The following is a 24,052-nucleotide window of genomic DNA, read 5'->3' as shown; positions in this document are numbered from 1 at the left end:
ATGAGGAATCATGTTGCTTGGGTACCAGAGTATGTAAAGAGCAGGAATGTATGTACAGCATGCATGGCGAACTGCCTCCTCCCTGGGGGTGCAGTGGGACCAACCTTTTCCAGCTCCTGCTGCCATGACACCCCCATGGGATGGACTGTACCTTCAAACTATGACCTAGAATAAACTAGCCTTAAGTTATACTGTCAAGGTAGTTTATCATAGCAATAGAAAGGAGCTAAAACATCTTCCTCCCTTTAGTTTCCTCTCCCCTTCTCCCTCCTCCTTCCTCACCCTTCTTGCCCCTCTCCCCTTCCTTTTTCTTCTTTTCCCTCTCTTCTCTCCTCTTTCCCCTCCCTTCCTGCCCTATCTCCTCCACTCTTCCTCTCTCTTTTGTTCTTAAATGCTGTGAAAGAAAGCCTCGTCTTCCTGGAAGCCCTTCCCCACCAAGCAGCCAGTCTCCTTTTATGCTTCCTGGCTGCCCCTCGTCTCATTCTTTACCTCCCTCCCCTGCTGCCCTTATTTCTTATTGCTAACGTTAGTGTCCTTCTCCCCAAATGGCTATTGCTGGACAATGTTTGAGTTGTTCTATAGCTCTGAGTGCCGCCATTTTCTAGTTTTACCACCTTTTCCTTTCTTCCTTGTGAAATTCTGTGGTTTTTATCTCCTAGTGGTAGCCTTTGGTGTCCGGTTGGTTGACTGTGTCTGAGTGCAGGCTGCCCTGCCTTGGTAGCCTTTGGTGTCCGGTTGGTTGACTGTGTCTGAGTGCAGGCTGCCCTACCTTGGTAGCCTTTGGTGTCCGGTTGGTTGACTGTGTCTGAGTGCAGGCTGCACTACCTTGGTAGCCTTTGGTGTCCGGTTGGTTGATTGTGTCTGAGTGCAGGCTGCACTACCTTGGTAGCCTTTGGTGTCCGGTTGGTTGACTGTGTCTGAGTGCAGGCTGCCCTGCCTTGGTAGCCTTTGGTGTCCGGTTGGTTGACTGTGTCTGAGTGCAGGCTGCACTACTTGGATTCCCCTCTTACTTACCTTACTGCTTTGATAATGCTGACACAGAAGTAGTCTTTCTTCTGGGGAATGACCTTTTTGCTGGTTGTCACCTTGTCTTTGAGCTGCTACTCTGGTCACAGCTTTCATTCAAGAGAACACCCTCTCCTCCTGCCTTCCCAAGTATTTGTTATTCTTAGTGCTTCCATTGTGTCCACGTTTTTCCAAAGTCCCTGATTCTTTCATTAGTATATGCATGTGGACATATCCACAGCATTGGAGCTTCACTGTGCTTGTTTCAGTCCTTGGAAAATGTGTAAGCAACATTACACTACAATCAGAGGTCATCTTAGAATCCAGTGACTGATGGTTCCAACCTGTCAGTCCCCAAATGCACATACTTTTTTGGGGGGCGGGAGGCGGGGCTATGGTTCTTAAGGGAGCATTCTTCAAGGCAAGTCATGAAAAAATGAGTAGTATTCTTTTCTTCCTGGGACTTCCTGTGGCACTTGTACTATATACTATTGTTTCTCACTGATCTCACCAGTGCCACCTCATGGCAGTTTGCACACTCCTGTTGCTAGAGTTTTCCTGCCTGACCCACAGTCAGGGCAAATCTCTCTCACCCGACAGTCCCAAGCCGCTCAAACCCGATCAAGTAAACACAGAGACTTATATTGATTACAAACTGTATGGCCGTGGCAGGCTTCTTGTTAACTGTTCTTACAGCTTAAATTAATCCATTTTTATTAATCTATACCTTGCCACATGGCTCGTGGCTTACCGGTATCTTTACATGCTGTTTCTCATCATGGCGGCTGGCAGTGTCTCTCTGACTCAGCCTTCCACTTCCCAGCTTTATTCTCCTCCTTGTCCCGCCTATACTTCCTGCCTGGCCACTGACCAATCAGTGATTTATTTATTGACCAATCAGCAACACATTTGACATACAGACCATCCCACAGCACACTCCTACAGAACAGAGATCATGTCTGTTAGTACCCAGGTAGATCAGATCAGTACTGTGTATAATGGGTGTTGGTAATATTTACTACATCAGTGTCAAATACTCATCTTAATGGAGTGGCAACTGTAGAACTGGGCATTGGCTCTTATTTCCAGATAGGAAGCAGATGATTTTCTATGTAGAATTTGGGGCCTCCCTTTTCTGTCTTGATTATGCTCCTAGAGGTCTGTCTGTCTTCATCATTTGCAATTATGACTTACCAAGGCTGACTGCACAGGTGGTGTACTTTATTTTTCTCCCTATATTGTTGAAGGAGGGTCTGGCCTGAGGAAGGAGCGTGTATCTTTGCTCTGCCTCCACCCCTGGCCATCAGCAGTCTGTACCCTTTGTAAGCTCACTCACGGGACATGATTCTTCCTTAGTCTGTGCTCACAACAAGAAAGGCGTGACAAAAGGTTTTTGACAAAGTTATGGAGAAGAGTGGATATCTTCAGAATATAAAAAGAAAATACATGATTAATTTGAAAACTACCAGCAAACTTATAGCTGAATGAAACACAAATAATCTAGATAACTGTGGTTCAAAGGTAACTAAATAAGTTGTAGATACTCATTTGTTTACTTTTTACTTTCCAGTATATTTTTTGTTTTACATTTGCTTCTAGCAGGATTTAAGATTGATCCTCCCCCACAATAAAGTACAAAGAATAAGTGATAATGAAAGAAAAATAATCTGGTTCGTATGCCATTAACCAGATGAGCCTGACCTTTGAAATTTCAAACTAATTCTTCTTTTCTTCCTAGGTTGCCTCTCGGTGCTGCCTTGGTGGGATTGGGCACCCAGAATGCTTCACTCTATGATGGTCTATTAATAAGGTGGCCTTGCTAGAGTTTGGAACAGGGCCTCAGGTAGGTGGCTTTTATCATTATATGGCATGATTTTCAAAGTCATCATTTATTTCCTGTCCTTAATTAAGTAAGCTAATAGTAAAAGCTTTGAAAAGCATGCCACATAATAAGCATGCCACTTAGGATCTTAGGGCTTACAGTATACATTGTGATCTGCAGGACTTCAGTAAACCTGTGGTAAATACAAGGCAAAGAACAACTTTCTTGCTTCAGAATGCATTGCCTCTGTACAACATGATTGTTTCTTCTCTCAGAGAGCCCACAGATGAGTAAACTACCCTGCAGAAACACTGTGCATTCCATCTCCTGAGAAGCTCTTATAAACTGTGGGCAGGTGGAGACGCAGATTAGGTCTGCTCCCCAGAATGGAGCAGCTGCTAGAGTACAGAGCCCAGTGTGACCAGAGCTACTTCCTACCATTGTTGGGAAGAGGACACATGAAAGTATCTAGATTTCCCAACTGTAGTTATACCTCAGTGGCACAGAATCAAGGTATAGCAATATTTGGAAACCCAAGCACAAATGGATTTGAGCCAGGTAAGTCTGTCAGCAGGACCTTAAGCACAAGGCTGTAGTTTAGAGGCCAGGACCCCATAGCTCCAAGGTAAGGAGCCTGGAAAAGACAAAAGTGACTACTCAACGGGCTCAAACTCCTAAGCTGGTCATCTATGGCTGACCTGCCCCCTGGGGAAACTGGGCCGTGGGCTAAGAACTAAACAGAGCCTTTCAGGAACATGAGAAGAATTAACAATCAAATTAAAGAAGCATTAATCTTAATAAGAACAACATTCTATGGAGAATAAACACTTAAGATTGAGGTAGCATAAAATTTTAGCCATCTCTACACTGCAGCTATTTTTAATAAAATTGTTAATAATTATTTTAGTTTTGTGGGGTTATCTCTTAAACTTATTAATAAGGTATTTTTAGTTTTTATTGGTAATGATAGGGGCTTTTTCGTTTTTATTTTTTGAAAATTTTGTACATGTACACAATGTATCATATCCACCTACCACCCCCAATTCCAGTTCCCCCTAGGACTTTGAATCACATCTCCCTCCCTAACTCATGTCCTCCTTTTAGAATTATTTGTTATTTTAACCCACTAAGTCCAATTAGTGTAGTATTTTTAGTATCTAGAAAAAAGAAAAATACTTAATTTTTCTGAACCACACTCCATGCAAATTTTACTTTTTTTTACTTTCCTGTGTTGTAATCAGTTAATTTTTTTTTCTCTGATATTTTCAGTGTCATCTGTAGAGACCCACAGAGGTTTCCTAGTGAGAACTTACTCAGGGTCCAAGAATCTGAGCTTGCTTTACCCAGCAGGACTGCATAAGGGGATAATTTGATCATGGGCATGGTTGCCAGGTGTTTGGAAGGGTCTACACTTGCTGTGCGGTGTGCTTTGATCTAGTAATGGGGAGGTCCTTAGGCCCGACCTTTGGCATTGTTATAAAAAGCCCTTTTGAAGAGGCAGAAGAGGCCGTTGGGTACTGACCCAGGTCCTCCCAAAGCTATCCTGTATTTCTGTCTTCCTCTCATCGTCTAGGTCTCTTTCTACCTAATATTTTCTTATCCCCCTCTCCTCCTCATAGAAACCCTGGAAAAGGTGGGAGCTGGCCTCCCATCGTCATTCTCACATCTTAACCTTACATGAAGATTATTCTTTGTAAAGGATTTGGAATTTTGCTTTAAATAATTTTTCTTACTGTAAGACTCTCGTTTATTTCCAAACAGTGCATCATGATCAGTACAGGGCACATGTGCTTATGGGGTTACTAGGACAGAACATGTGAGGACAGATTCTGGAATGCCCACCATTTAATCTCCAAGCCTGTCTAGTCTGAATAGCATGTGCCTGAGTCCTCCGCTTTCACTTTGTTGCATCAGGGCCACCTGCTGGGATGCAGAAGCAGTATGGCTCTCCAATGGCCTATACCCATCCTGGGCACATCAAGCCATCCCTTCTGCCAGAGCACACTAACCATTTAACCGCATTAGGTTCTCTCTGGTCCTGCTTTACAACTGGTTGATGTTTCCAGAGCTCACAACATGCTTGCCTGGTTGCTCTGATTCTTGAAGTCTCATTACCAGGGACTACAGTTCTTCTCAACAAATATTTATCAGATAGAGCCAGGTAATAGTGGCACACACCTTTAATCCAGCAGAGGCAGGTGTATCTCTGTGAGTTCGAGAAACCCTGTCACACAAGAAACCCAAATTAATAAAATTTATCAGATGACTATAGCATGATAGGACACTGGCTAGGTCTCTTGACAATGTTCCCTAAAACTAATCCTGTTTACCTCAGAGTTGTGGGAATAAAGAGAAGTCTTGTTTCTAGATGTGACTTTTAACCTTGATAGTCACACAGTGTAGCACATGGTCGACAGGCAGGTGGCAGGTGCAGAGCTTTCCCTGAGGACTGGGTTCTGTGTCCATGAATTTTTCCTGTTCCTTGAGCATCAGCATGCAGCTTGGACAGTATTTATACCTCTTCATACAGCACAAGCCTACATTTACAGTACATGCTACTTTGAGATAGCTTAAAACTGATTTTCCACATGAACTTTTGTAAATAAGATTTTACTTAGCACTTTTCTTACATTCCATCTGACTGCCACATTTTCCTGAGCTTATCTCCAGATTTGGTGTGAGTGCCTGAGAGTTCGGATATGAAACCTGGGTTCTGTTTCTGGGATTTGAATTGCATTAGGTAACTACTCATTCTGGACAGCATACTCTAAATGTTTAAGGACATCAGTGTGTTGAATGGTAGTTGATCAGTACCCACCCCAGCAACTCATGCAGTTAGTGGTGGTAAGAGTGAGCTCATCACATCAGGAGAGTGACCTGTGGGTCACCTCCTTTCTAGTGTAGCTGCCTGGCAAATATGGAAATGTTTCGTGCATTTTTAGAAGCCCAGAAAATCCTCTTAAAAATAGTTACTAGTATTGATTAAACACTCTTTCTTTGCATTGTTATAATTGCAGTTATCTGCTCCTCCTGTTCTCCGTTACCACTTCTTCTTTCATAATTCTTTTGTTTCCTGTTTGCAAGTACTAATTTTCCTACACAAAGTGAGAAATGCCTAGTATACTCTGTGTGTCTTGGTTTTCATTTTCATAAAGATGTACAGTCATAGAGGATCTCCCATGCACATAAGACATACATGCTGATCCTGTGTTACAGCCCATTAATCCTCTTTAATTCAGTGGGCTTTTTGCTCCATAATATAAATAACTAAGACAAGTATTTGTGAGTTAAAAATCACATTTGTTTGACTTCCCCATGTTCCTGGATGGCTGGTGTTCTGTGTGGGCCCTCTAGAGCATGTGTAAGCAGAAAGCAAGCATTGAAGACTAGTGGTAGAGTTCCTGGGGACTTTGGGGTGCCAAGTTTGAAACCTGGACATTTCCCTGCCTGTCCTTAAAAAACAAAAAGATAAGCCATTTCCTTCACTTCTCTAAGTTTTTGCTCTATATTAAATATAAGATGCTTCTAGATATAATGAGGGCTAATTTTGTGGTAGAGTTGAAAAAGATTATCACAGAACTACATTTTAACTTTTCTTTTTTTGGTTTTTCAAGACAGGGTTTCTCTGTGTAGCTTTGTGCCTTTCCTGGAACTCACTCTATAGCCCAGGCTGGCCTCTAACTCATAGTGATCCGCCTGGCTCTGCCTCCGAGTGCTGGGATTAAAGGCGTGCACCACCACCGCCCGGCCACATTTTAACAAATTACTCAAAAAAATCAAATGTAGAAAATTTTCAAAAGGCATCCTCAATTTTACTGATTATTAACTGTTACCTAATGTAGTAGAATAAGTACTGTGATTTTGCTCAAGTCTCAGTGCTAAGTTCTTGAGAACCCAGAATTCAGGTGAGTTAAATACGTATCTTAGCTATGCTTCCTGCTTTGCAGGGCTCTTTGCTCCTCTGTTCTCTGTAGATATAATTAACTCCACCCAAGTGTCTCACCATCTTTTCTGCTTCAGGCCAGGTAGCACAGGTACCAGGCATGTTTTCACTCTAGGAATTTTTATTAAGAGTGGGACTGGATTGATGCTGTCTGCACATGCCAGTTAGTTCTGTAAGAATATCATCAGTCAGATCATGCTGGCAAAATGAATGTTTTGAGCAGCTTTTAAATTATTATAAATGCTAGTATTTATCTTGGACTGGAATATGTATTTGCTGTCTTCTGTCTGCTATGATGATGAGCAAGCCTTCAGGTCGTTATGTTAGTGGTAAGCACTTACCCTGTTTTAATCTTTCTTGTTCATTCAACAGTTACTTTACTGTCATTTATGGGAAACGCAGTGAATAAAACTGGCCTGACCCTGCCCCGAGCTGCCTACAGTTGATTGTTCATTCTCTGAAGGTCTTTTTTGTTTGTTTGATTGATTTTTGCATTTGTTTTCTCTTTTTAATTTTAAATTTTTTGACAGTTTAATATACGTATAGAATGCATTTTGATCATACTCACCCCATTACCCTGTCTTAAGTCTTTGTAATTGCAAGATCGTTTTTATTCTTCACTAGCAAGGGACTCTGTAGACTGAAAGCTGACTGATAAAAATTTCCAAGTTATACAGGATTAATGACGTTTTGAAGCAATGTTCCAAATACAGTGGTATGCCTCCTTCAAAATTGTATTCAGTTGTGTAATCTAGTTCATCTCCTTCATATTATTTAAGATTTTATTAGTGTTTCATACGTATAAAGTTTTAACACTACCAAGTTTCCTGCTGTGACCTACCCTATTTATTCCTTATGGAAAATGTTTTAAGCACATGTTGACATCTTTCTGAATTGTGAACTAATGGTTTGTTATGATTAGTATAAGTGGGAGCAAAACTTTGATGACTAATAGCATCTGCTCTTAGCAAAATCTACTTGACTTTTTTAAATGAAAAAAGTATTAATGCAGGTAAGTGTTGCTCAAGCTTCATAACTTTTAACAAAGCAACTCTCAGAACCATGGGATTTAAAATGCAAAAACTGTTTCGACATCTCATAGAAGTCAATTTTAGTAAGCCCTTTGATGTATGATTTGTTTGCTTCTTATTTTTCTTCATGAGCCACTGTTTCCTACGAATAAAATAAAACATAAGAAGATGAACCTTTGTGCCCAAGCATATAATCTTTCCCCTCACTACTGCTACTATTGAATGCAGAATCACCTTTGGAGGGGGTAGAGGAAGTGTGTTGGCTGAGGCTGAGGGTGTGTTCTGAAATGTTTCACTACCCAGCATAGCATGGGTAGATATGTATTCTCCACCTTCTTTTACAATTCCTCAGACAAAGGCAAAGAGGAATTTTCATCATTTCAAATAATGCAACTAATCTTTGATAAATTATTCTAACTAGAAAAAAAAACATGATTATAAGGGGGTTTTTTTGTTTACAGACTTTTTAGAGCAGTAATACTACTACTTTTCCACCCCTTGGGCCCATAAAAGAGAATACACAGATCAGTTTAGTTAACATTTTAGTTAGGAGTGCATAAATATATAAGCTGTATTTGTTTTTTATGTTTATTCTGTCCAGTAATTCTAATCAACTCTTGATTTCCTTTGTTTGAGAAAATAATGAGCAGTTCTTTGAAATTATTTGGCAACTAATAAAAATTCAAAGTAGGGTAAAATTTAGAGAAATTAACTAAACTTAGGAGTTATATTTTAAGATAAACTAAATTACCCCAGTAACTTTATTTATAATTTTATTTCTGGATATAAGATATATATAATGGAGGTAGTTTGTAGACAATTATATTTGTGGACTGTTTGAAATACTTAGCCACTAAAGCATTTCTGTTATAAAATGCCACTGCACAATTAAGCATAGCTAGAATTTTATGAAAATGTTTAGAAGGCAGTAAAATTTATAACAAAAAGTACACAGATTTATTATTTGCTAGTCAACTTTGGTTTTAGATTTAATTCTACTCAAATCATGCACTCAGAAATGCTAATTATTTTAATGATTAATTAAAGTACTTAAAATTTTACCTTGCAAATTGTCTTTTAATTTTTTTTATTAATTCATCCTTTTAGAGATTTTATTTGGCAGTTCTCATAGAAAAAAGGTAGCACTGACCTTTCTGAACTCTTAAGTATAATGACAGGATGTATCCACATGCAGGCAGGCTTACTGTCTTGCCCTATCAAAGATCACAGTAGAATAGGAGTCTGACCATACAGACACCATCACATGGTTCAGTAGCAATGGTGATAGATGTATGCATCTTGGGTCATTGATTGCAGGGACAGGATAAAGATGAAAAGACTATTTAAAAAGTATTTACATCATTCAGATTATAGTACATAAAATGATCTTTTATATTCATAAGTACCACACCAAATATTCAATGTGTGTCCTGGGCAAGTAAGTATTGACAAAACTAATTTTGCTATTTTGCAATTTTGATGTTCTTTTACTTATGCATGTCCTATGCCTTATAAAAATGGGGCTTTTGCTTGAACTATTATAGATACCTTTATTTGTCTAAAAATTTATTTTTTGTTTAAATAATGAAGATAATACTGGTTTCTTATATACCCTTAGTAATTTTGTAATGATGCTTGAATGTCCTCTATTAAATATTTTCTTTGTATATCATCTTTACATATCATGAAATTCTGAAAGTATGTGAGGATTTTAAGAAATATTATTAGATTGTTATACAACTTTAAAAATTTTTTAACCTAACCTGTCATTGACACATCCTTTTGTTACTGGTTTTTAAGTATTTGATTTTTATTATCCCTCTCAAATTCTTCTAATTAATACTTCTGTGTACTTAATTAAAAATAATCACAGCTTACTAACCACCTTTGCCTTATATTCTTTAAATAAATGGAAGTCTTTTTTACTTTATACCATTGTTATTCTTGCCTTTTCTTTCATTCATAGCTATTAACACAGTTTGTATCTGTGCTGTCAGTCCTTGCTACTAACAGGCATCTTTAAGATATCTTAAGGTTTTTCAACAGTGGTCTTATGCAACAAATACTGCCTTTTCCCTGATACCTGCCTCATATAGAAAACCTATATTTAACTTCACTCATATGTACCTGGAACCTGAACAGCAGAGTGGTTGCTACATTCCAGCCATCTTTACACCATTCTTTAGTTTAAATTGGCAGTTCTGCAAATAGAAATGTGATTCTAAGAAGCCGTAGTCACAAGTGTGGGCAGTGTGGGTGGCAGTGCTGAGATCAGGTCTCCAGAGGCACTTTCCCAGAAGAAACTGAGTTTGTGTCTTCCATTATATTAAGCTTAGTGAGTCTTCACCAGTCTTGTTTACAGTCAGTAACCTTAATAGCCATTTCTTTTGGTTAGATTTCTTTTTTATTAACAAGTGGGGAATCATTCAGCATCACAAATTGGCATTTTTTTCTAGGTAATACTATTTTTTTAATTTATGCATTTATTTGGTCATGTAAAGTGTGCTTACAACTAATCAAAACAAGCAGTTGGTGGGAATTAATGCACGACTCAGCAGCGTGGAATGGAGCATGCGCTATATGAAATTGCAGTTCGTTCATGCTTTGTTTCCTGTCCTTTATACTCTAGTTTCATTTATATTAGAATCCATTCATTTTTTTACTTCTTCATAGATTGGCCAAAATGGGAAGGGCTGGATTCTGCTCTCTTCCACGAAGAGTTAATGGAACTGGCTAAGATCAAAGTCTGAGGCTTTTTCCATCCTTAATCAGGTATGCATTGAACAAAAATCACTAGTTCTATGCATGTGCCTTTAAAGTATTTGGTTGATAAACATATTATTAATATAATTTCTATTTGATACTAAGTTCACAACTTTATATTTATCCTAAAATTTTAAATGTACCTATGATAAGTAATTTGAATTTTTTAATGGATTAAAATATAAAAGCATTATCAGCCATGAAAATTTTCAGCTGGTCTTAGAAAAGTGTAATATTTGGTATCAGTGCAATTCCTCATTGCTCAGTATGTACATCTAGAAACATCCATTTGTTACTTCATATTGAGTATCATCAATTTAATATGATAATGCTTGTGTGTTGTTTCATGGTGCCCTTTTAATGTTTTGGCAGGGAGGGGTTACATTAAAGTTACTTTTCTCTTTTGGAATTCTCAGCATCACAACTGTCTTGTTACAGTGGTAATTATGACCAGTTTTCAGACCTAGTTAGACACTTTGCATTCCCTTTTGATTCTGCAGTTGGAAAATGATTGACTTGTTCATAGTCTCATAGTTTCATAGGTCTGTGAAAGCATCAAGTGAGGAAATCACAATGAAAATTAAAGCTTTATACTAATTTACTGTCATTACTAGTCTGCAGAGTAGCTATTTACATCTAATGTGGAGGAAGGGAAAGCATCTGTCCTTTGAATGGAGCTCATAACAGGAAAAGAACATGTCTTTGAACTTCAGAAAATCCACAGCCATAGCTAATAGCTGCATCAATACTGTGTCAGAGCGAACAGCTGCATCAATACTGTGATGTCAGAGCTAACAGCTGCATCAATACTATGATGTCAGAGCTAACAGCTGCATCAGTGCTGTGATGTCAGAGCTAACAGCTGCATCAATACTATGATGTCAGAGCTAACAGCTGCATCAATACTATGATGTCAGAGCTAACAGCTGCATCAGTGCTGTGATGTCAGAGCTAACAGCTGCATCAATACTGTGATGTCAGAGCTAACAGCTGCATCAGTGCTATGATGTCAGAGCTAACAGCTGCATCAGTGCTATGATGTCATAACAACTGCATCAGTGCTGTGATGTCATCTAACAGCTGCATCAATGCTATGATGTCAGAGCTAGCAGCTGCATCAATACTGTGATGTCAGAGCTAACAGCTGCATCAGTGCTGTGATGTCAGAGCTAACAGCTGCATCAGTGCTATGATGTCAGCACTAACAGCTGCATCAGTGCTGTGATGTCAGAGCTAACAGCTGCATCAATGCTATGATGTCAGAGCTAACAGCTGCATCAGTGCTATGATGTCAGCACTAACAGCTGCATCTATGCTGTGATGTCAGCACTAACAGCTGCGTCCGTGCTGTGATGTCAGAGCTAACAGCTGCATCAATACTGTGATGTCAGAGCTAACAGCTGCATCAATGCTATGATTTCAGAGGTAACAGCTGCATCAGTGCTATGATGTCAGCACTAACAGCTGCATCTATGCTGTGATGTCAGCACTAACAGCTGCGTCCGTGCTGTGATGTCAGAGCTAACAGCTGCATCTATGCTGTGATGTCAGAGCTAACAGCTGCATCAGTGCTGTGATGTCAGAGCTAACAGCTGCATCAATACTGTAATGTCAGAGCTAACAGCTGCATCAGTGCTGTGATGTCATAACAACTGCATCCGTGCTGTGATGTCAGAGCTAACAGCTGCATCAGTGCTGTGATGTCATAACAACTGCATCCATGCTGTGATATCAGAGCTAACAGCTGCATCATTATTGTGATGCTGGTTGCATCATATTAATATCATTTGTAAACTTCAAGAGGAACTTCCTGATACTTACAACAATGCAAAGGCTTGCATCTGTCTTAAAAAGAAGAAACAATGTGTGCTTAGCTTGCCTGAATTCTGTATTGCTTTAGTCAAAATAATGGCTCACTGCTGCTTAGTCTGCTATGGACAGCCTCTGTGCTATAAAGTACAAAAAGATGTGACCGACACTTACGTGTTACCAGATGTAGGTGTTTAGAATTCCTGAAAAAATTTAACTGGAATCTGTGAAAGTGAGTGTAACACACCAAATTGTGTAAAAGCATGTGTCAATCTAATACCAAAACACAGGTGAGATAAGGAAGTTGTTTCTTTTCTTTAAAATATACAAGAGAATGACAAATTCTTTTAACTAAGTTTAATAATCAGATCCTTTTAAAGGACGTGACAGATGCTACCATTCTGTGGTCCCTTGGAAGAACCCTTCTAAATTACCTTAAGAAACCTTGAGGAAACCTTTAACTCAGTGGTTCTCAACCTGTGACTCGCAACCCTACTAGTGTCACATATCAGATATTTACCTTACAATTCATAGTAGTAGCAAAATTGTAATTCTACAGTGGCAATAAAATAATTTTATGGTCGGGGTCACCAAACATGAGGAACTGTATTAAAGGGTCGTGGCATTAGGGAGGTTGAGAACCACTGATTTAACTTACATAGTAGTAAAGTCTTTGAGGAGTTGATTTTCCTACTCTGAGAAATAGAGTTAATTATATTAACTATTTCTTATCTATGAAGGTTTCTCTTTAGTTTTAATTATTTCATTTAAACTTAACGACATACTCTTTGTTACACAACATATATACTTCGTCTTTTCTCACAGCACTGATAATGAATTGAAACAGTGAAACACCTCTATGAGGATGCATTTTTGCACAGATGTTGTGCACTGTGAGAACTCTCAACAGGTGTGCCACATTCAGGTTCAGTTGTGTCGATCGCTGACTCCTTCAGCTCTTAGGGACGCCTAATGGCTCTGGCTTCTTATTAACATTAGTGCACCCAGTAAGAATAATCTTCTCTCTGAGGTAGAAACAGTTGAGGGAAACTAACCATACTCCCCCAAATGACAAGGATCTGCAGTTTTCACCTCATATAGTATCAAAGGGATTTACCATTTAATATTTGTTATGAAGATGAATCATTTCCACCCTTGACTCAGAAACTCTTTAGAGTGTTATAGCATTGGTTTAAAGGGTCAGTTTTGACTCGGGTGGTGCTTTCTCTTCCTGTAGTATCTGGGCTTCGTGTGCTTCCTTCCTTGGACTCAGTGGTTTGCAAAGTACCAGGTGCTCTAAGTGCGTATGTGTTCATGTAATCCATGTGCACCAATGATGTGCACAGAGTGCTGTGGTTGTTCAGCTGTAAGATGTGTTTTCTAAAAGCAAACTGTCTGGTGCCACCTTTAGAATCATGCTCTGAGAGTTCCTGAGTTCACTACTGTTCTGCATAAGTCCAGCATTGGTCAGGTGCAATTTCAGGGTATGTATTAACTGTTCATTCTGAGCAATGCGTTTATATCTATCTGTTTTGGAAAATACAAAGAAACCTACAGATATTACATTGGACCAGCTGAATCCATTTTATGGTTTCTTTTTTAATTCAAAAGCATCACAAAGCAAATAATTTTTTAATTGAGTTTAGTTACAAACTAGTTGTTTCTTATTTTTTTTTCCAGTCCCTTTTTGCTTTCTTTTACGACCACATGAAACTTGAGAAGCCACCTAAAGCTATATCACTTAGTGGAGTTGGGCAGTTCCCAGGTGTCCAACAAGAAGGCCTGGTTTAGGCTGCGATGGCCACTGTCATTCCTGGTGATTTGTCAGAAGTAAGAGATACCCAGAAAGCCCCTTCAGGGAAACGTAAGCGTGGTGAAACCAAACCAAGAAAAAACTTCCCTTGCCAACTGTGTGACAAGGCCTTTAACAGTGTTGAGAAATTAAAGGTTCACTCCTACTCTCACACAGGAGAGAGGCCCTACAAGTGCACACAACAAGACTGCACCAAGGCCTTTGTTTCTAAGTACAAATTACAAAGGTACTACACTCTATTTGTCTTTCAGATTATACTTTCTCTTGTGTTGGCCGTCTGAAGCCATTGTAAGTGTGTGTATCTCTATACACATTTCTCAGCTGATTTGCAGAGAGGAAATGTTAAGTAGATTAGACATTGGCTAGCTTGAAGTATTCTAAATCACATACTTCTGTGTTAGTGTCTTTGGATTTTTTTTTTTAAGTAAAATGCTTAATGAGAGTAGAATTTCCGTTTGTGAAGAGAAATTTCTACATGAAAAGGGTGTGAACATTACATGAATGTGTTCAGTCTTGCCTGTTTACTTTTGTAATGAGAGCTAAAAACCAGTCAACGCTAAAGTGGCAACTTAGATGGCTCAAGTTTTGCAGTGTGTTATCTATGCTGTGGTGTGTGTTAGTTAGGTATACCCTTTATTAAGACAGCTGTATATTAGCATTAGTAGTTTAGCTTCCCGTTTGAAAAGTGAATACGTACCTTTTTGCTAAGATAACCACTCACAGAATATATCTATGTTTAAAGGCACATGGCTACTCACTCTCCTGAGAAAACCCACAAGTGTAATTATTGTGAGAAAATGTTTCACCGGAAAGACCACCTGAAGAATCACCTCCATACACACGACCCCAACAAAGAGACCTTTAAATGCGAAGAGTGTGGCAAGAGCTACAACACCAAGCTTGGGTTTAAGCGACACTTGGCCTTGCACGCTGCAACCAGTGGTGACCTCACCTGCAAGGTGTGTTTGCAGACTTTTGAAAGCACAGGTGTGCTCCTGGAGCACCTGAAATCTCATGCAGGCAAGTCATCCGGGGGCGTGAAAGAGAAAAAGCACCAGTGTGAGCACTGTGAGCGCAGGTTCTACACCCGGAAGGATGTCCGGAGACACATGGTAGTGCACACGGGAAGAAAGGACTTCCTCTGTCAGTACTGTGCACAGAGATTTGGACGAAAGGATCACCTCACTCGACATATGAAGAAGAGTCACAATCAAGAGCTTCTGAAGGTCAAAACTGAACCAGTAGATTTCCTGGACCCATTTACCTGTAACATGTCTGTGCCTATAAAAGATGAACTCCTGCCAGTGATGTCCTTACCTTCCAGTGAACTCTTGTCAAAGCCGTTCACAAACACTTTGCAGTTAAACCTCTATAACACTCCATTTCAGTCCATGCAGAGCTCTGGGTCTGCTCACCAAATGATCACAACTTTACCTTTGGGAATGACATGCCCCATAGATATGGATGCTGTTCACCCCTCCCACCATCTTGCTTTCAAATGCCCATTCAGTTCTACCTCATATGCAATCTCTATTCCTGAAAAAGAACAGCCATTAAAGGGAGAAATTGAGAGTTATCTGATGGAATTACAAGGTGGTGCACCCTCTTCATCCCAGGATTCTCAAGCATCGTCATCTAAGTTAGGGTTAGATCCTCAGAATGGGTCCCTAGATGATGGTGCAGGTGACCTCTCCCTGTCAAAGAGCTCTATTTCTATCAGTGACCCCCTCAACACACCAGCATTGGATTTTTCTCAGTTGTTCAATTTCATACCATTAAATGGTCCTCCCTATAATCCTCTTTCAGTGGGGAGCCTTGGGATGAGCTATTCCCAAGATGAAGCACATTCTTCTGTTTCTCAGCTGCCCACACAAACACAGGATCTTCAGGATCCTGCGAACACCGTGGGTCTCAGTTCTCTGCACTCACTCTCCGCGGCTTTTACCAGCAGCCTAAGCACAAGCACCACCCTGCCCCGTTTCCACCAGGCATTTCAGTAGTGTCTGTCTGGGCCATGGGTTTGATAGGGAGGTGCATGTGTAACCCCGCCTTGGACGACCATTTTTATTTTAGTGCCTACTTTAAGACAAACAAAACTGCTTTTGTATAATATCAGATTTCATGAAGCCAGTAAATAATAGGAACTAGCCTCTTTGATAAGCTTTGAAACCATTCATGTTTAATTACATTTCCTGTTTCTCCTGATTTTCTGCCAGTTGTCATAGTCTCAGAGTTTTATTTCATATAGGAGCGCCATTATTATCACTAAATTCTACAAGTCCTGTGTTCAAACTACTATTAGACCTTAAAATTTTCATTTTTGTCTAGTAGCAATGGGCACTGGACATTTGGCTCATCTTTTTTGCAAATATGCAGTACAATGTAAATCTTATGAAATATGTGTGAATAATTGAAGTGTTTTACATTTTTTTTACTAGCCACTAAATGGATTCATGATCAAGTTTTTTAAATGAATTTAGAATCCAGTTTGGGGAGATTATAGTGGTTTCTTAAATATACCATCATTTCAGATCAATATATTTTGAAGACTGCTGTTGTCTAGCTAAAATATTGTGAGCATATGACAAAGAGAGAGAGAGTTTCAATATCTATATCTAAAAGAAGTCGAGAGAGGTCGCAGGGTGTTCTGTGTTAGCACTGGCCCTTAGGCTGTTTTGCCACATTTCAACCATCTTTACTTTATATTAACGGTGTGTGGCATCAGTCTTCAGGATCAGTGCAGAAATGTTCTGTTTTATGTCCTTCACCTTTCGTACCTAGGATGGCTTCAGTGTACCAGCATTCTTATGTTATATGTTGGTCCATAGTTAGTCCAGAGTCTTAGAGCCATTGTGGGGCAGTAGTAAGTATGTGAAACCCAGAGTAGGCTGCTTCAGTCATCAGAGTGACAGACTCCTCAACAGGAAGATGGATGTAAAACATACAGCCAAACCTCAGAACTTGTCTAGAGAATTTCCACTGTTGCCAGAACTGAAAACTGGACTCTTTGGGGGCAAAGTAAAAGCCTATCACGTCACTTCTAAAACAGCAATCCTGCCACTGTGCTCTCTTGCTCAGTGCACATCCATCTTTCCCTGCTGTGTTTGGATGGAGAACTTAAAATTAAGCACATTAAAAAGCTATGTGAGGAGTTTCCACAAGGTTTTACACAACCCAAAACAGTAAAACCCCACTTTTACAAATCTTAGGAAATGGGAGGAATGTTACAAATAAGTTGAATTTGTAGAGGAAACAAAGGAAAATAAACACCAAATGAGTGTGAAAGCACCAAGGATGTGGTGCTCACTGACATGGTAGTGATGGGCTTCCTCACGCCAGCCAGGGGTCTGATCAAAGGTTCCATATAGATTTTCCTAAGGGTTGCTTGTGTCGTCAGCCTGTAAGACATATCTGTTAAGCACTTGTTAATACCTTATTCTGGGACCCCTTCTGTCTGGGCAGGGGTAGGGGGAAATTTAGAGAAGAGTATGTATCTCTTTTAAAAAAAGAAAAGAAGAAGAAAATATTTCTGAATTTCCGAGCACTCATTAGCCTTGTATGGGGCAACTCATTCCCTTTGGTAGGGGCAACTATCACTTCAGATTGCATTGTTTATCAATAATTGTAAACATGAGTATAGATTCCTGAATATGATGCATTATTTAAAATACCTGGGAGTACTATAAATTGAGGAGAAATGTAAAATGTCATGTGAATGGGGCTTTCATTCTATGTTACATACACGTCTAGCGCACTTCGTAGAATCAGAGTTACTCTCTGGAGGGCTCTAGCTCCTGGTTTTAACCTTGGAGCAATAGTTTTTATACTTATGTATTTAAATTTTATTATGAAAAATTACATTTTATTAAAAAAGTGTTCCAAAGGCATTAAAAATATATATGTTAATAAGGAAATACATTTTTAACTCTTCAGGCTGCTCCTGAGCTGTGGTTGGGAGCACGCTTACTCTCAAAGTGGGCTCTTTGCTCTGCTTCAAGACTGCTTCCTTAGTTTCTATGAAACAGATCGCTTACCTAAAGCTCTAGTTGAATGATTAGTGTTCAATATTGCTTTAATCACCATTAAAAAAGGAAAAGAGACTTGGTGACAGAGCACAAGTAAATAGAAAGCCTATTTTTATGTAGAGGTTGGTCACAAACACTACATATGAAAGCACTAGTTTATTCTATCTAAAATTTGCTTAAGAGAAAATCACATTAATGACCTGAGACACTGGCCTTCATAGGCTGTATTTCACTGCTAATTGAAAAAAAAAAAAAGGGAGTCGCAGAATATATGAAATAAAGCATTTTGAAATGGGAATGGCGCCATATATGTATATATATAAATATATTTTTATCCTAATTCTTGCCCTGCACAGAACTCTAATACACATCTTCCAGGGTACCAGTGTTAAAACGTAGTCTTAATTTTCTTTGTAAGTACACCTCTTTACCTATTGCTGCCCCCAAAGACTTGAATAACACTTCAAAGTAAGAGGGAATTCAGCAAGTTGGGTTGGGTTTTTTTTTCTTTGTTTGTTTTGTTTTGTTTTGTTTTTTTAATTGACTGCAGTGGTCACTAAACCCTTTCTTGATAGATTTTCTATTAAAGATCAGGCAGCTTTTAATTTAATTGCACAATGTTTTAATTTTAACAAGGATGTAACACAGAATTGGCTTTTACCCCCTAGAAAATACTGTCACTTGTTTTTATTTGAAGTAGGAATGGTTAGGGATAGTTCTTACCAACGCTGTTTTCATTCACCAGTGGCCAGATTCATCATCCTTGGAATTTCTGATAGTGCCTTAGATTGGCTGAAAGAAAAGGGATTAACATTAACTAAAATAGTTTAGTGTAGAGTTTGGACCTCAGACAAGATACCAAGCAAGCGTCATTCAGTTTGACTTCCACATGTATGTGCAGACTATATCAGCAGCAGCAGGAGCTTGACGGTGGAAGGACTGAGGCGCTATAAACACTATAACCCATTGATATTTACCAATACCACCCTTATAGTTATTGGTCACTGTTAAGCTTTCATTTAAAATCCTATTACCTAGTTCAGATTTCTAGAACTTAAGTTGTCTTGGTGGATTATGCACCATTCTGTATGCAACTTTTTTATTTCAGTCAGCATTTCTTTCAAGCTTTGTGTTTTTGCCTCTTTGTTGCTTGTGCTTTTATTTTTCTAGTCATTTGTGGAATATAGTGATATATTGTGTTAATTTGGACAGTGACGGTTTTTTAAAACCATATACTGACTGAAACATGAGCCAGAGCTGATTGCTTTATTAAGCTAATAATGAATGTTATAGAGTACATATTTCAGGATCATTCATCTAGTGAGCAGTACATATATAGGCCAATTAAAAAAATAGAGCTTGGTCAACCTCTATACTTCACATACTACAAGATATAGCACTTTCAAAATGAACCTAAACTTTTACAGAAACTTTCTTATAGGTTATGCCTTTTATTTTAAGACTTATTATATTCATTTCAAGTGCCATTAGATGATATATATGTAGGTCTTTGATATATAATGCTTTGTGTACAAAAAACGGTAGATGGTATTTTAAACAGGTACATTTTTACAGTGTTTTCTTATCGATTTGCTATATTGCACAGAATCAGTGTGTGTCTTTTCATATGGTTTTACAATGGTTTATTTTTTTACAAGGTTTACGTATCTCAAAGCACACTGTCTTCCCAGTCCATAAGTAAGTTAAAAGATACCAGTTCACCCAAGTTGCTTCTAGCCTACTGAGATCCATGTGACATTGGAGGAGATCTTTTCAGTGTTGAGTATTTGTCCTTAGTGAAGGCAGACTGGTTTTGGTTTGTTTTTGTTTTTGACTAATAAGTCCCTCAGTGAGTCTGTCTTGTTTTATTCACACTGTCAGCAGCCAGGTCTACAACATAATGTATCCTGATTATGTAGGTCTACATAAATACCTAATTTGTATTGTACCCACAGAGCGCTCCTTTGAAATTATATGCAAGATAATGCTACCAGCCTTAGTAACAGCACAAATCACCAGTAAGCCTTTCTCCAATGTTAGCAGCCCCTGGGGATGGAAAGCAGTATCTTTTGATAGGTTATCTAGCTCTCCAGATGACACAGAATTATTGCTGATGTATAAGACACTTCTTTGTTATAAGCTTCAGTGGTACAGATGAACCAGAATGAATGTCTCTCTTCTCAGAAACCCTCCTTCAACATTATATGGGATCATGCTGCTACTGTCACTTGGGATACAACTCTTCATGGTGCTACAAACTTCTGTCTCATTCAGTTGTATTTTTTTTTATCCATAGGAAAAGGACTACATAGGTGTAAAAGTGTACAATATATTTTTATACTGTGACTTAATTTGTCATTAACAAACTTTTACACCACCACAATGTATTCATGTGCGATTGCAAAAGGAGATCTTGGATTTGCAAATGTTACCAGAACAAACCCAGCTTTTGTCCACAAGGTGACTGTAACTCAGAATGGAAAGTGGGCTTGACATAGGGTGTGGAGTGAAGAACATGCTGTAAGTTACTAACAGCCCTTTGAATTTAACAAAAACTGGGAATCCATTAGAAAAATTGATTGCATCATGCCTGAACATAAGCTGACTGCTGAAATTTTATTCTTAGCTAATGTAAAAGTGTTTGGACTAGTACTCTAAAAATATTCTAATGGTAAAGTTTTGAGTCAAATAGAAATGAAAAAAAAAATCTGCATTCCAGACTGAATTTTGTATATTTTTATTGCATTTTAAATTGCTATTCTGTGATATTGGAAAATCAAGTGGCTTATCATGTATATCATGTCCTTAAAATGTATTCACAAACTACTGTTGTATTTGTATAAAATATAGACAAAGGTCATCTTTGTGTGTGTGTGTGTGTAACTTCTGTAAGGTAGCTTCACGTCAAGGCTACAGTGATTCTGTACTTTAGAAACTCAAATCCAAAGAAGCAGGCTGCTGCTTGTCAGGATACCCAAGTGTAAATTCTCACTCACTGCCAGTTATCACTGCAGCTTCTTATGACTTGCAGTGGGATTTGTTGTAAAGAAAAGGATTTATGAATTCCACAGAATATATGAATAGAAGTACAGAATGCTTTAAATAATACAGATCCTCCCGAATCCCCATAGATGATACCTTATGGTAACATTTCTACTGTTTTTAGACAATATTAATTCTTTGAGAATTTATATACATACATATTGTTTTGACCATATTTACCCTTCATCTTCCCAGAACCATCCCCTACCCTCTCCCAACTTCATATCCTTTTGTTTTTTAATAACCCCCATCTTCTATTTTGTGGGGTCCATACAACTACTAAGCGTCTTTTTTGGTTTGCCGATATAAGACTGGAACTGCAGCCTCCAGAAGGCCATTTGTTTTATGAATGAAATGGCAGGTTTCAGGACATGTATGACTTCCAAGCTTTGGGAGAGGCTAGAGAGATGGCTCAGCCGTAAAGGTTACCTTTTCTTGCAGAGCACCAGGTTCCATTCCCAGAACTCATGCAGTGGCCCACAACTGTCTATAACTCCAGTTCCTGGGGATCCAGTGCCTTCTTTGGGTCTCCACAGGCACCAGACACACATGTGGTGTACAGACACACATGAGCAAAACATTCATACTCATAAAATATTTTTAAAAGATTTTTGAGCTTTTAGAGGGAGGGCAGAGAGTATTATTTTTAAAGTCAAAACTTCAAGGGCTCAGGCAGTAAAGTGCTATACGAACTGGAGAACCTGACCCAGCAGTCAGGCAGAGACAAGAGAATACCTGGAGCTCACTGGCCCTTCATTCTAGCCAATCAGTGAGTTTTAGGTTCAGTGAGAGATCTTGTCTCAGAAGTTGGGATGAGTTAAGACACCAAACATCAACCTCCTTTGGCCTCTAGCACATTATTGCCAGTCATAGGAATTATCTTTCAACAAGTTCCTCTGAGGTTGGTTGATTTACTACTGGTTTTACTAAATCAAGCTTTGACAATTCCAATAAGCCAGAATGGTTGCCATGTGCATCATTTCAGCTGAAAACATGGTAGCCAAGAAAGCAGCTTCCAGTAAAGATGACAATTCTGCGAATTTATTTAACACCTTTCCAGAAACCAATTATGGAAGTGACATGCTGTGTCTCCTAGCCATTTTCCATGTGCTTTGATCAGGTAAAGAAAATAGGGGTTCTCATATTTATAATTCTGTTTCTCACTTACTCTTATCAAGTATGAAAGTATCCCACATTAATCCTTAGAATTAACACTAGATATATTCCTATGTAAATCTGATCATGTGAACTGCTTCAAGGGTGGCTTAGACAGGCAAATTGATTTTTTATAATACCCAAGAGCAGAATACTCTGAGAAAGGACATTTAAAATTAATTTGTTTATGGTGTGAGCTCCTCTATGAAAATTTCATTAGATCTGTAGTTTTCTTGTGCCAAGTCTTTGGAGCTGAATGAGAAATTCATAGTCATGGTTCATCAGGAGAAGGAAAAGTTCAATGTAGCTGTATAGCTTGAGCTAGGCTGCCAGGTCTTCTTAAGTAACGTTTACTCAAACATACCCTAAGGACAAGGGCACTCACTCCTTCACCAAATCCTGGAACTCAGCTCCATTAAAAGGAGAACCATGTTTCCTGGTGAACTATCCAAGGCAAGCAGAGGCAGTGTCTTGACTGAAGCCAAAGTTCAGACATTGTTTGGAACCATTCTGAGCTATCTTTTTTTTCCTCCTAGAGCAAAAATAGTTAAGTATTTGAAATTTCACCCTAAAGCAAAAACATCAAAATATCTTTATTTCATCTGTATCCTATTCCACAAAGAAATCACAGAGTCACTCACTAGTCAATTTTTTTTTTTTATTTTGCAATACAATTCAGTTCTACATATCAGTCATGGATTCCCTTGTTCTTCTCCCTCCCGCCCCCCTCACCTTCCCCCCAGCCCACGCCCCATTCCCACCTCCTCCAGAGCAAAGCCTCCCCCGAGGACTGAGATCAACCTGGTAGACTCAGTCCAGGCAGGTCCAGTCCCCTCCTCCCAGGCCGAGCCAAGCGACCCTGCATAGGCCCCAGGTTTCAAACAGCCAACTCATGCAATGAGCACAGGACCCGGTCCCACTGCCTGGATGCTTCCCAAACTGATCAAGCCAATCAACTGTCTCACCCGTTCAGAGGGCCTGATCCAGTTGGGGACCCCTCAGCCATTGGTTCATAGTTCATGTGTTTCCATTCATTTGGCTATTTGTCCCTGTGCTTTATCCAACCTTGGTCTCAACAATTCTCGCTCATATAAACCCTTCTCTTTCTCGCTAATTGAACTCCCAGAGCTCCACCCGGGGCCTAGCCATGGATCTCTGTATCCAGATACCTCAGTAGTTGGATGAAGTTTCTAGCACGACAATTAGGGTGTTTTGCCATCCCATCACCAGAGTAGGTCAGTTCGGGCTGTCTCTCGACCAATGCCAGCAGTCTGTTGTGTGGGTATCTTTGTGGATTTCTGTGGGCCTCTCTAGCACTTTGCTTCTTCCTATTCTCATGTGGTCTTCATTTACCATGGTCTCCTATTCCTTGTTCTCCCTCTCTGTTGTTGATCCAGCTGGGATCTCCCGCTCCCCCAAGCTCTCTTTCCCTCGACCCTCGCCCTTCATTACCCCCACTCATGTCCAGGTTGTTCATGTAGATCTCTTCCATTTCTCCGACATTGGGCGATCTCCGTGTCTTTCTTGGGGTCCTGTTTTCCAGGTAGCCTCCCTGGTGATGACTCACTAGTCAATTTGACAAGGCTTGGTATCCAGTCTCTAGTCAACCAGCCTAGATGTCCCTTTGAACATATTTTTCTAGGT

General features: G+C 39.3%; 1 protein-coding gene across 6 annotated transcripts in view; it reads left to right on the top strand.

Annotated features, from left to right (window-relative positions):
- The window catches only part of Plag1 (PLAG1 zinc finger), a 46,901-nt gene extending 25,830 nt beyond the window's left edge, over nt 1–21,071 (top strand). Inside the window, exons 2-5 of one of the 6 annotated variants that reach the window (XM_052716607.1) lie at nt 2,744–2,848; nt 10,475–10,573; nt 14,054–14,412; nt 14,929–21,071. In XM_052716607.1, the coding sequence (XP_052572567.1) occupies nt 14,171–14,412; nt 14,929–16,186 (1,500 nt within the window). In that variant the 5' untranslated portion in view covers nt 2,744–2,848; nt 10,475–10,573; nt 14,054–14,170 and the 3' untranslated portion in view covers nt 16,187–21,071. The other 5 variants (XM_052716608.1, XM_052716610.1, XM_052716611.1 and 2 more) reach the window with 5 other exon arrangements.
- The last annotated feature ends 2,981 nt before the right edge of the window (nt 21,072–24,052 follow it).

The sequence above is a fragment of the Peromyscus californicus genome, unplaced genomic scaffold (genome assembly GCF_007827085.1).
Source record: "Peromyscus californicus insignis strain IS unplaced genomic scaffold, ASM782708v3 Scaffold_5__1_contigs__length_169319896, whole genome shotgun sequence".
NCBI classification, from domain to species: Eukaryota; Metazoa; Chordata; class Mammalia; order Rodentia; family Cricetidae; genus Peromyscus; species Peromyscus californicus.
The sequence above is the reverse complement of the archived record's forward strand: the minus strand, read 5'-3'. Positions and strand labels throughout refer to the sequence as shown.